Source organism: Sciurus vulgaris (genome assembly GCF_902686455.1).
Source record: "Sciurus vulgaris genome assembly, chromosome: 12".
Classification (NCBI taxonomy): domain Eukaryota; kingdom Metazoa; phylum Chordata; class Mammalia; order Rodentia; family Sciuridae; genus Sciurus; species Sciurus vulgaris.
The window spans coordinates 74,159,953-74,173,248 of NC_136473.1; the positions used below are offsets into that span (position 1 = coordinate 74,159,953).

The 13,296-nt window shown below is 32.3% G+C and overlaps 1 protein-coding gene across 1 annotated transcript in view; it reads right to left on the minus strand.

Moving 5' to 3' along the window:
• Positions 1-4,994: 4,994 nt before the first annotated feature.
• The window catches only part of SYT14 (synaptotagmin 14), a gene marked incomplete at its 5' end in the record, with an annotated part of 180,624 nt that continues 172,322 nt past the window's right edge, over positions 4,995-13,296 (minus strand). The window contains 2 exons of the mRNA XM_079108120.1: positions 4,995-5,688; positions 9,563-9,752. Coding sequence (XP_078964246.1) covers positions 5,375-5,688; positions 9,563-9,752 — 504 coding nt within the window. The 3' untranslated portion in view covers positions 4,995-5,374. The remainder of the gene's footprint in view (positions 5,689-9,562; positions 9,753-13,296) is intronic.

The window sequence follows — 13,296 nt, forward strand, 5'->3', positions numbered from 1 at the left end:
AATCCCACAGTGCTCTCTTTGTGTCTCTATCTTAACATTTCATCAGATTAGAATGAAATTACTCTATTCTGTTCTCATATTCCTACCTTAGAATTTAAGGCCCCTGAGGGCAAAGACTTTGTCTATCCAATGTATTACCTCTGCATCTGTAGCTCTTAGAACAACTCATGCACATAATTGGTATTTTATAAATATACACTAAATGAAGGAAAAATAAATCCATGCATAACACAAGATTTGTACAAAATGAAACTTACATAATAGTATTATTGATTTCTTCCATAGAGAATTTAGTTCAATTCAATATTTATTGTGTGCCTACTATGAGCAAAGGCACATATAATAAAGGTAATGAGACAAAGCATTTATTTACTACCACCTGGGGGGAAGAGAGACATATGGAATAAAACTAACTACGATTCTTATAAAACATAATACAAGAAACACAAACTGCAATGAGAGGCTTTCTCCTTAACACTGATGAGTCAGATGTAGGCTAGCAGACACAACTATCCACTTCACAGGGTAAGAAGGGTGGTCAGAAGTGATTTAAACACCTTGGGTTACCAAATGTGATCAAAAAGCAGAATGAACTGATTAATATACTTTTAGAATCTAACTGTAGTAAATTAATACCAAGTTTTAAAATAAAAATCATCTACGAAACATGATAGAAAATTCCCCTTTGTGTTCTGGGAAAAAATAAACCTCTAGTCTTGTCTGTTCTTTTTCCTGAGCTGTTTCCCACCTGCTAGTTCTTCCTTCAGTTAAGGTAGGTAGGTTTATTGATAAATATGTTCTAACTTTTTGTATGCAATTAAAAAAGAGGAATGCAACTGCAGTATGCACAGATATGGTGTTTAGAGCAATGTACATCTGAGTTCTAATCCCAGTTCTGCTGCTTACTACTGGATGACCTTAGGAAAGTCTGCTTAACCTCTCTATGCTGCAATTTCTTCACTGATTAAAATAGGGATTATATTACCTACCTAATAGTATTGTTGTAAGAATCAAACAAAATAGTAAATTATTGTTCTATATCTTTAGTAGATTATAGCTGTTATCATCATCATTATTACACTTTTTGGAGGGCACAGATGATGTTTTAAATGCTTTGCAGTTACCCATGTTTACAGCAGCACAATTCACAATAGTCAAACTATGGGACCAGCATAGGTGTACCTCAATGGATGAATGGATAAAGAAAATGTGGTATATATATACAATGGAGTTTTATGCAGCCATAAAGAAAAATGAAATTATGGTATTTGCAGGAAAAGGATGGAACTAGTAACGATTATGTTAAGTGAAGTAAGTCAAATTTGGTAGGTCAAGGGACTTATGTTTTGTCATATGTGGAAGACAGGAAGGAAAAGAAAGGTGGGCATGAATTTCATGGAAATCAAAGGGAGATCAATAGAGGAAAGAGATCAAGGGATGGGAGAGGCAGGGCTGGGGAGTGCTGGGGAATTATATTGTTATATTGTGTGCATGTACAAATATGTAACAACAAGTGCCATCAGTATGTACAACTATAACGCACCAATAAAAACGTAGGGGAAATAAAAGAAAATGCTTTGCAGCATGCTTAAGCTTGTGTTCAATATTAAGTATGGTTGGTGATAAATATATTGTTACTTCCAATGTAAGTCAGATGAACTGGGGGCAGTATGATGGAAAAAAACTAAGAAAATTTGTTAATTATAAATATATATGTAAATTTCTCTGAATTATCTAGTCTATATAAGTGGTAATTTCATGCAAACAAAATCGTATCATTTATATTCATATCTGAACAAGAAAATAAAATGTGATGACTACTACTGTTTTTATGTCATCTAAGATTCAAACTTCAAATAGTCTATTTTTTTAGTTCACTTGAGAGACTATGATATCATGTGTATATTAATCAGGGTACTTTAGATATCTTCTCATTGGGTTTTCTTTTCTTAAACTGTGGTATTTATTATTTTTGTTAGTCAACAGAACACTATCAAGAATGCACTGAACACATGGTAAGATAACGTGCAAGTGGATTTCAAACAAACTGTGACTAGTACTGAGATACAGATTACAGAATTAGGTTTCTGAAAGAGACGATATTATATTAAAATTCTTCACCAGTTTTAAATATGCTTTGTTTCCTGGGCAGTAATAAACTACTACATTTTGCAATTCATTTGGGATAGTGTAATTTCAGGTGCAAGAGCACCTATAAATGCCAGTCAACTGTCATATTTGGACTAGCTCATTTAATTATAAAACTTAGGGGATTTTAGCCAAATAATAAAAAAGTCGGCTATCTTTCTCAAGTTTCTGACTCAACACCTGCTGCCCACCAGTGGGCACCTATTTGCTATATTACTGAGATATAAAATTTTGCCTTGAAGCTTTCATGTGAATTCAAGCACCACACAAAAAGTAGTAGTATTGTCTTGTATGTTAGATTAAGCAGAGTGAAGTGGGTCTCTTGAACCCTAATCCTTTTTGAAGAAAACAGACAATTCTGAAGGAGAAATTATTCTAGGTTGTGTCAAACAACAGGAAGAAAAGATATATTTTGCTATGTGTGGTGGAGATTAGTACCAAACAGCACTCAAAACCAAATATAACTAGAGGGGAGCGAAGGGGGGGAGGAAGGATAGTAGAGTGAAACAGACATTATTACCTCATGTACATGCATGACTGCATGACCCATGTGATCCTGCAATATGTACAATCGGAAAAATGAGAGATTACACTCCATTTATGTATGATCTATCAAAATGTATAAATGCATTCTACTGTCATGTACAACTAATTAGGACAAATAAAACAAAAAAATTAAAAATAAACCAAATATAACATCTAGTAATTTATATAAGGAGAAAAATAATCCATAAATTTGATAAGTATTTTTCTATTTAATTGTCTGAAAAAGCCAGGGCACCTTCACCTTTACAAATACATATATGTATACATATGTATGTCATGTGTGAGTGTAGGCATGTGTGAACATATGGACACACATATAGATAATTTATTATCTTTGAGGACTTGGCAGCTGGGGTGGAGGAGGGTCCTTCCCAAAATTTATAAAATGTTGATTAGTTTTAGGCTACATAAGATTTGGGACTTATACTAGATAAGCCCCTAAAGAGCTATCAGATCATACACACAATTCTGGTACAGCCTGAAGAAAGGTAGATTAAACAAATAACAGTTGTCTTTTTCTTACTAAAGGTGAAAGCACCAGGCTGGTCATATTAACGTATTTGATTAAGCTCTGTTACAGCTAAAGATTGACAACTCTCTTTATTGGGAAGATACCAGGTATTAACAATGTAGATAGTTGTTTCAGAGACAGGAAAGATAACTGTAGCATCAAATGCCTAAATCTAATTTCTCAGTAAAATCTACATCCCCCTTCAAATTTTTCTCACACTGTTGATGAAAATACTTAAATGAGGTATTTTGCCATTCCACCCATGTTTTGACTCTGTACTCTAACTCATTTATTTAAAAAATTCTGGAAAAAGTTCACAGATGTAACAATTAAAGGATGGATTTTTTTCTTTAATGCAACACTCTAACATATATTCTTAAACCCCATGTTGCTCATTTGCATTTTTTTCTTATAACTGACAAGTATTAAAGCATAGAGCTGCCTTTTTTAATCTAAAAAATTTGAGTTTATGGGGTCTTTTTGGATCTCTTTTAAGGCCTTTCAGTACAGTCAAGCTGAAATAGTAATATCTATGCATGGTTTTATGATGGTAATAATGATTTCTAGCTTACAATAACATATTGTACTTAGTTGGGACTAGGAACAATGATATACTGCTTTTAGTAATTGGTAAATAGTACATTTCTGTCTAGTTTCACTAAAAATGAGAAAGAGAAAAAAAGAAAATACTTTTCATATATACAAAACATATTCTATTTAATAAAGTATATGCATAAAATTATATATTAGGTAAGAAGCAAAATTGAAAAGAAAATAGCTTATAATATTCCTGATTAATCAGAGTTCCTAAATATAAAAACAACAAATGAAAGTGCCTTGCCATTTAAAAAAATTAGTACATTATATAACTTTTACACACTTCAGAGGAAATAAAGATCTTGTGACACTGTTCTGAGGAATCTTTACATTTATAAAAAATTGAAGGCCTAATTTTGCAAATACAACTTCCAAGCTGTATGAGCAAATTGAACTTACATGAAAGGCACAAGATGACATCACGTTGAAGAACGTTATCTGTAAATTTCATAAAATCTAGTCACAAGTCACTAGAAACTTCATAAAGAATCTCAGAACTGTTTTGAACTTGATGCTCTGAATCAAACTGTGAACAGGATAGTCTTTACATCACCATATAAACTGAAGTGAGGGTGACAGAGTTTCTTATTTTGAGTGCTACCTGCTTTATGCAGTGTTGCTTACTAAATACTCAGAGCAGACAATTAAATTTTTCTTTAATGTGAATTGCTTTCAATTTCCAACAGCTTCTCTTATTTTTCAGTTTGTAGAAAAACATTTTTCACATTACACAATTGTAAAGAGTCAATCACTGAAACTAGTTCTAAAGTAAAGTCCTGTTCTATTGGCTTCCTACATTGGAATACAAGAATACAGGAAGTGCTTTCAACAGAAAGTTACATAGTTCTACAGTACAACCTGTCTAGAAGGCTTGCAAGGGACCAGGACATGACTTGGTCTCTTTGGATCAGGCAGAAGCAGAGGCAAATAAAGAAATAAACTTTTGAAAAACAACACATCTTCAAAATTCCTTCATGAAAATGAATATTTGCTTGCACTTAGATTTAGTGCTATGGAGAAGAACTGAGGCACAATGAAACTAAGGGCACAAAGGACATGTCTGAGACAAAATAATTTTCAATGTGATTGAAACCCTTCATTAGATATAACTTGTGATAGTGTTGGAGAACTATTTTTTCATATTAAAGACATTATAAACACCAAGACTGGCCATTTAAATATTTTATGGGTAATATGTAGGGTGATATTAAAATAGTGATGCAACGAAAATTCTGATTTTTAAAAATCACTTATAATCTTCCATAAAATTACTGGCTCTTTTGCTAAAGTAAAAGTGATTTCAAATCAAAAGCATAGCTTTAAATCTCTGGAGGACTGTTAGTTTAACAATAATGTTGGTTTCTCAGTTTCCACACAAGCTCCACCAGAGACATATCTTTTCTTCATGTATGTCAGTATTAGACGTTCTTTCCACAGCATTTAAAGAATTTTGGTAGAATGTTGAATATTATTCTTCAAAAAACAGCTCTTCTAATGGTGACCAGGTGAAAAGAGCAGTGTTGTAATCAGAAAGAATGTGGCCTTTGACTGACGGCTCGTTCATCCTGTTCATCACGACTCTAGTAACGCATGCCATCTACATACTTGCTGTCCTTTCGACTCCTTCATTTCAGTCCAATGATTGAGTTCCTCTTCTCCAGAGCTGTTCAGACCTAAAGAAATCCAGCCTATCATTTCTTTTCTTTTCATGCTGCGTTTGTTATACACAGATAGTATAAGTGTCACATCAGAAAGTTGAAATAGAGCTACTTGAAATACAAAAGTTTCCTTGTATACTGGATTTGGCTGCCCTCTGCGGATGGATGTCTTGCACTTGGACATCTCTTGACCCATGGAATTCAGTAGAGTTAACTTAACATATGTATCTAAAGGAAAAAAAAAAAAAAACCAACACAAATATCATTTGCAACAAACTTGAAACAATTCCTTAAAATAAGTGCTGAGAAGATTCAGTATTTATACTTCATAAGGATATGGTGTATACCATGTTTAATGGAAATTCAACTAATTCCATTTTGATATAGATACTTATAAAATGTGAGAAGTACAGAGAATGCTAAGTAGGCCGAAAATATCTGGGGTGTAATAATTTCTCAACCTCTCTATTTCTCCATAATAGAATTTAAAGGTATACCTCATAATCCTTCCTTAACCCTCCCACCCCATCTATGACATCACATTGCCTCCCCTGCCCATTCCCATTCCCATTTAGCTTCACTAAGCAGGACATCATGGCATTAATAAACACTTAGCAAGCTCAATTAGCCACAACACTGTAAAGCATTCCACTGTGTTTTCAGAGAATAAGAATAAACAAACAAATAGAAATGAAGGCAAATGGTGAAGAGAAAAGAGGAAGACAAGAATGCAAAGATGACATCAAAATAGCTTAGGATGAAATGTCAAAAAATCTCTGCATGGATGTGGTTTTTTAAATATATTTTTAAAACATTAAGGGCCATAATAAAGCCAAATGCATTAAGGGTTCAAAGTTTAGCAAACCAAGTAAACTTTCCTGGTTTCATGCAAGGATACATTTAATGTGCTTTTTTTGAGTAGTTAAATAAATACTAGAGGGTTTCTTTTAGATATGATTCAATGTGAAATTTTAAGTATGACATCTTAACTATTTCATGAATCATAAAAAAAAAAACCAATGTGATGTTTAGTGTACAAAGTGAAAAATAACATTTCATTGCCTGATTGAATCAAAGATAAATCCTCTTTAAAAGATTATGTTTCAAGTTCTTTAGACTCATGCAAATGATCTTCAGCATGTTGATCCATCATGTGTACTTCATATAAAAATTTCAATTAGTTTCAAAGACAATTGCAATATTTCTCATGAAATATCTATTTCTGTTATATAAGTCAAAATACAAATAAATGGAAAAATAAAAACTTATTTTAAAAAGTTTGGCGTATTTTATTAATACTCTGAATACCATCATCCATAATCAGAGATAAATTCTAAGTTAGTTTTATTTCAAGTATCACAGATAATAAATGTGCATATTTTCAGAAACCAACATGGTGGACAGCTTCACTGCTGGCAAGTTTTAGGGTATTTTGTTTTTGCATGAAAAGACAACATCCAATTAGCCTCTACAGGAACTCACCTCGGATTATATAAACCTGTCCACCTATCAAGTGTTTTAGACAACAGAACAGTCCATCTGACAAACAGGGGGTGGAAAGCAGTAAAAGAAATAAGGACCAGATGTCAATCGTTGGTGTGAAAGAAGGGTCAAAGGTCAGAATTAAAGAGGAAAACACTGTTCACTGGAGTGGAAAAACACAAAACTTTAGCATTTTAATTCAAGTAGAGGCCTGAACAAAAGGGTTTCTGGGTAAATTTCATGGAATGAAAAATTTAAGGTCATTGTGTAATCTTAAATGAAAAACTTACACTATTTTAAAGGGGAACATCTTATAATGATATCTTGGTCTAAAGCACAGTGACATAGAATCATGCAAATATTAGACTACAAAAGACTGAATAAAAGTCATTATAGGATCATCATCATATTATACTAAATTTAAGTTTATCCATGCAATATTAATATTTGAAAGTTTTATTTCTCTAATATAAAACTAAGTATTGCAAAATAATACACAGTTATCACAATTTTTGCTCTTGAATATTGCTATTTCTTTGGATAAATTGGAATTATTCAGTCTACAACATAGTTCAAGGTTTAGACCTAGGTATACATGAAGGGCTATAATTTTATATAACATACAGTTTAGGACAAATGATAGAATTGTCTGCATATCACTTTTTAAATGTCTTACATCTCCTGAATAAATACTCTACTTTCATATAATATTTTTAAAAAAACTGACATATTTGCTTACTAGTTGCCTCTCAGCTAACACCATTAATTAACCTTATACTGAAAATCTAACTCTACAATAATGTCAATTGTTATCATCCACTCTTTAACTTGAAAAATCAACTCTGTGTTGTGGTTGCTAATCTTTCTTAATCTGCTTACTACCCAACCTTGCTCTTCAGATCCTTTTGAGCTCTGATTCTTTTTAAGTTTCTGTTTTCTATTTCTAGCAGAGTACCATTTCATTCTCCTACTTTTAACATCTCCAGTTAAGTATTTGTCAAAAAAATTATTAAACTATCAGCTAAAGTATGAATAGCACATACTTGTGGCTCAGTGTGACCCCAAATGGTGTCATATCTGGTACTGTTAAAATATCTTCAGTCAGGCTGTCTATGTAGAGTGTGCACTCTTGAGCTTGTCATGCCTCATCGTGCTTCCTTTTATCTATAAGTCTTATTCTATAGGTTATCTTTCTAGTCATTTTAATTTGCATTCACACTGTGTATAACTGTAGATAATTGAGTCATACTTGTCAGTCTGTTTATTCTAGGAATGGCTTCTTTCCTCCCACTGAATATTTCCTTTCAAATAAAAAAGTGGATAATACTAATTCTAACCTTTATGCACATTTGTCAGATCTGGATTTCACAATCACTCTGTGAGAGACACAGCCTTAACTTTACTTATAAAGAAACACACTTAGGGAAGCTAGGTCATCTGTCTAAGGTAGAAATGTGAATACAATTTTGGCTTTCAGACTTACAATTCAGGGATAGATGGATTCTATGATCTTTCCAACATTACTTGGGCAGACCAAATATATTTTTATGACTTTTAACCTCCATTGAATAATGAATTTTTTTTGACACTGAGAATGAAGTTAACTTAATTCAAGAGTGCTTTAATAATTGCTTGATACCTGGAGTAAAAGACTGCATTAAACAAGTCTGTGTGAAATCTTTAAGCAAATTTAAGGAGGTATTATTATTCCAGATTACCTTTCCAATTTTTAGTTCAGGCATTAACAGATTTAATTTTAGAGAAGTATATAGTGAAGTTGCTTTGTTCCTGGTTTACCTTTCTTAGCTATCAACAAAAAGTTTTAGATGTAAATTGGAACACAGTCTTTCTATGCTTCCGTCCTCTTGAACTGAAGGTAAGAGAAGCTGAAAGCAAATAGGGCAGAGGTGCATTTTTTAGCTTTCACTTCCGACCATCTAGGGTCAACCCCCAAACTGTTCCTTATTCTGTTTGTCTGGTAAAGGTAAAGCCCATTCCATCTAAGAAAAGTCTGTTGGCAGTACTGGTTTATAATTAAAATTTTTTTTTAAACTTTTATTTTTTTCTGTGGTGCTGGGTAGTGAGTCCAGGGCCTGCACACGCTAAGCACAAATTCTACCACTGAGCTACACCCTGAACCGCCTATAATTTTAAATGAGAAGAAAATCTAAAGAAACAGTTCCTTTTAAATTGTTAAGGAAAAAAGAAGGAAATACAGAAGAAAATACATTTGTTCATAGTACTGCATGAAGACAGAAAACAACTTTACCTTTCAGTTAACAACACTGCACACCTTTCTGTTCACACTTATGAATATCACTCACTTTTTAAAACCCTGTAACTTTTTCTATCAAAAGATAATGGCTATGATAGGGATAATTTATTCTGCAGACATGTGAAAAATTAAAATTCCTGTCACCATACAATTAATATTTTGAATTTCAAATTTTTTCTACTTCCCAAATGACTGGGAACAGAAAACATGAAACAGATTAGCTGATGATTCATCATTTCATTTTGATTGGTTAAGACTAAAATGATAGGATTGAAGCCCCTAATGCTGAGAGTCCCATAAGTACAGAAAAACATTACAATTAGAAAAAAAATTTTTTTCACTCACTGGGTGGTCTGTTTGCTGCCAAGTTTTTGAAGTGGCTGCCTTTTATCACTTCTGCTGATAATCTTCCAGTTGTGGCATTATAAAGCAGGCCAATGAGAATCTCTGGAACTGAACCATGTTCAAGAGATTGACAAGACGATGTACTTTCACTACAGGACATTTCTGACATGCTCATTTGGGAGTCACAACCCTGTTAATAAAAATGAAATTTTGTAGTATTTTGTAAGAAAGACTTATTAGAGATATACTGTAATGTCGTGCTTATTGGAATTAGGTAGGTAAAACATGATAAAGCCAAGAGTTGCAAACTGAATTCCCCAAATATTAGATTAGAAATATTGTCCTTGGATATTTTAGTTGCTAGATCACTTTTCATTGCATAGGAGTCAAAGAAGTAATAGAATATGATAAAATCTCATAAATTTCTGCATATTTATATATATATATATCAAAGAAGATAAATTTGTTTATAGATGTAATGAACTTTTTTATGAATATGAAAAATTATTGTCTAAAAAGTTATCAACCTTAAAAAACTGACACCAATTTAGATTTAATTACATTAAATTAAATGTCTTCATTGTGCCTTTAAAGACAAAGATTAGTATACTTTCAGTAAACAAAACTATCTACTATTTATAAGTCGACATAGATATACACAAAAGTTAAAAGTGTACCATGGATATAACAATCAAAAGAAAATTGGTAAGCTACATTAGAATCATCAGGGTTGACTTCAAGGCAATAACCATATTGAAGGTGAAGAAGTATACTTAATGATGAAGCACTCACTTTACCAGGAAGATAAATAATTTCAAATTTGCATGGATTTTATAACATGGGCTGAAAATACAGAAAGCAAAACTTGTCACAACTAGAAAGATACAAAGAAGATTAAAATCAGTTGGGTCATTAGTATACTTCTCTCAATAACTGGTCCAATGAGACAAACACACACAGTAAGGATGTAGAGGGTATGAATATCAGAATAAGTAAAACTGACCTAATGGTGGCATATACAGCACAATACCCAACAAACATAGAATACACATTTTTCTAAGCACACAGAACTTTACAAACATAAAGCAAAAAAAAAAGGATTTCAGATGATAAAAGTTATTATAATGTTTTAATTAGAACACAAACTATTTTCCAGAGAAGAATAAAATCTTTGTATGCTTGAAAATTAAGTACTCCTAAATAACCCTTAGATTTTTTAAAAGACTAATAAAAAGGATAAATTTTTGGAGAATCCAACTGAGAAAGGGGGCAGGAGAAGGGAGAAAGCACAAACATCAAATATGAAGAATGAAAAAGGAGACATCACTACATATTCTACAGATCATGGAAAGATAAGAAGACAGTATGAACAACTTTCTTCCAATAAATCTGAAATTTGAATGTCCTGGACACATTCCTAGAAAACTATAGCTAAAAGGGACACCAGAAGAAATAGAGTATCTAAGTATTCTTCCTGAAGAAACTGAGCTTATAATTAAAATCCTTTCCAAAATAAACACAAGCAAACGCAAAAAACTTTAGTCCAGATGGCTTCACTAGTGAATCTCAATTAATAATGCTACTTTTTAACAAATTCTTCCAGAGAGTGAAAAAGAAACACTGCTCAACTTCCTTTAAGAATCTAGCAAAACCTTAAAACCAAAGCCTAACAAGGACATAAGAAAAGAATTACAAGATTTTCTTTCATGAGAGATTAAAAAAATGCTAAATAAACTGTTAGCAAACTAAATTCAGCAATATGCAGCACCATACTAAAAATGATTTGCCCTTTGAAACAGAAAAAAATATTTCCTCTTTGAAACTACTATCACCACTCTAGTCACACTGTAGTGGAGACCCACCCAGTGAAGGTCCTAGTCATACTAAAGACAAGAAGATGAAAGTAAAAGTATCATAATTTGGAAGGGAAGCAGATAAAACTGTACTTGGTACAGAACGTATAATTATGCATATAGCAAATCTAAACTACAGAAGAACTGCAGTTGTGTACAAAGGTAAAATTTAAAAATTCACGTATATATTCCTATCTGTCAGCAACAAATCTGAAAATGAATTTACTAAATAGCATTCATTATCGCATAAAGGTATAAAATATCTAGGAATGAATGGAACAAATGATAAGCAAAGCATCTATACAGAAAGTAATGAACTTTACTGAGAGAAATTGAAAAGTGCTATATAGATAAACTAATGTATTAGTTGAGTTTTGTAACATTCTCCATAATGATCTATAAGTTAAATGTAATTCCAATAAAAATCTCAACAGGCTTCTTTGCATTTGCTTGACTTCATTAGTAATCAGAGAAATGGAAATTAAAACCATGAGGTAATACAACAAACAGATGGGCTAAAAGGATACCAAGTGTGGTAAGGATACAGAGAGACAGAACTATCGTATTCCCCTGATGGGAGTGTAAAGTGATATTGCTTTTAAAAATGTCAAAAATACACACACCTAGGCTTGGCAATTTCACTCCTACATATGCACCATGCTTTCATATCATCAAGAGATATGAAAAGAATGTCCACAGCAATATTCCTCATGTTGGACCCAAACAGTACAATGGATCAATAATTTGTGGTGAGTTCATGCAATGCTATACTATACAGCAATGAAAACCATTATAGATTTACAAATGTAACTGAATGAAAAAGGGTGGTTTCATATGGATACATCCTAGTGGCATAATTCCATTATGTAAATTTCAAAACAACCATAGCAGCAACAAAAAACCAAAATGAAAATAACAACAACAAGAAAAAACTATTAGGCAAAATAAGTCATAGTGTTCTAGAAGCATGAATAGGTGGCAAAAGACTATAAAGAAAAGCAAGAAAATGATTAATATTTAAGTCAAAATTGTGGTTAACTCTGGGGGTAGGAGGAGAAGGTAAGATGACTGGAAAGGGCATGACAGATTTCTGGGGATATTAGGTATTTTTTTAATTCCTTAATGTGGATGGTAATTAATTTATGATAAATGGGTGGTACCATTTCTATTATTTACATGCTTCTAATGTATATTGCGTTTCACCAAGAAAAAAAAAAGGTTGAAGAATTATATGATACAAGGACATAATATGTACAAACAAACACAAAATGGTAAAATAAATATTCAAATTTCCTTTGAAGTTTCATAAAGGTATTCACTCCATGAGTCAGAAAGAAAAAAGGAAGAAAAGGAAGACACTAAACGCTACTCACTGTAAGAATGTTTCACGTAAATCTTCAAGTTATTGGCTATCTAAGTAATGAAGGAGAATTAACATATATATCAGGATTGAATAAGTTCATTGGACTAATTTTCAGGAAGAATACTATCTCATTTTCAAATCTAACTCTAAATCTCAAGAGTGGAAAGCCACAAGGAACATACATTTTATATTCCTAAATCATGGGTATACAAAACACCAAGTTTGGTATGTTTTCATGACAGTTGGAGGAGAAGAAACATAATTTTAGTAAGTTTCAATTAGGATATATCATCACTTATGAAAATAGTGTCAAAAACATGCTTGAACACATTTGGTGCATTTGTTACATTAGGCTATTATACTAACAGCATCTGTTAGAATATTATGAAACCCATTTTTCGTAACATAGTACTCTTCACATTAACCTACTGTCATATAATAAAATGTGAACCTAAGAGCTGCGAATCAGCACACAGGCCATACTGCCAACTTTGAGCAACAAAGTGTCCCCCAAAGGA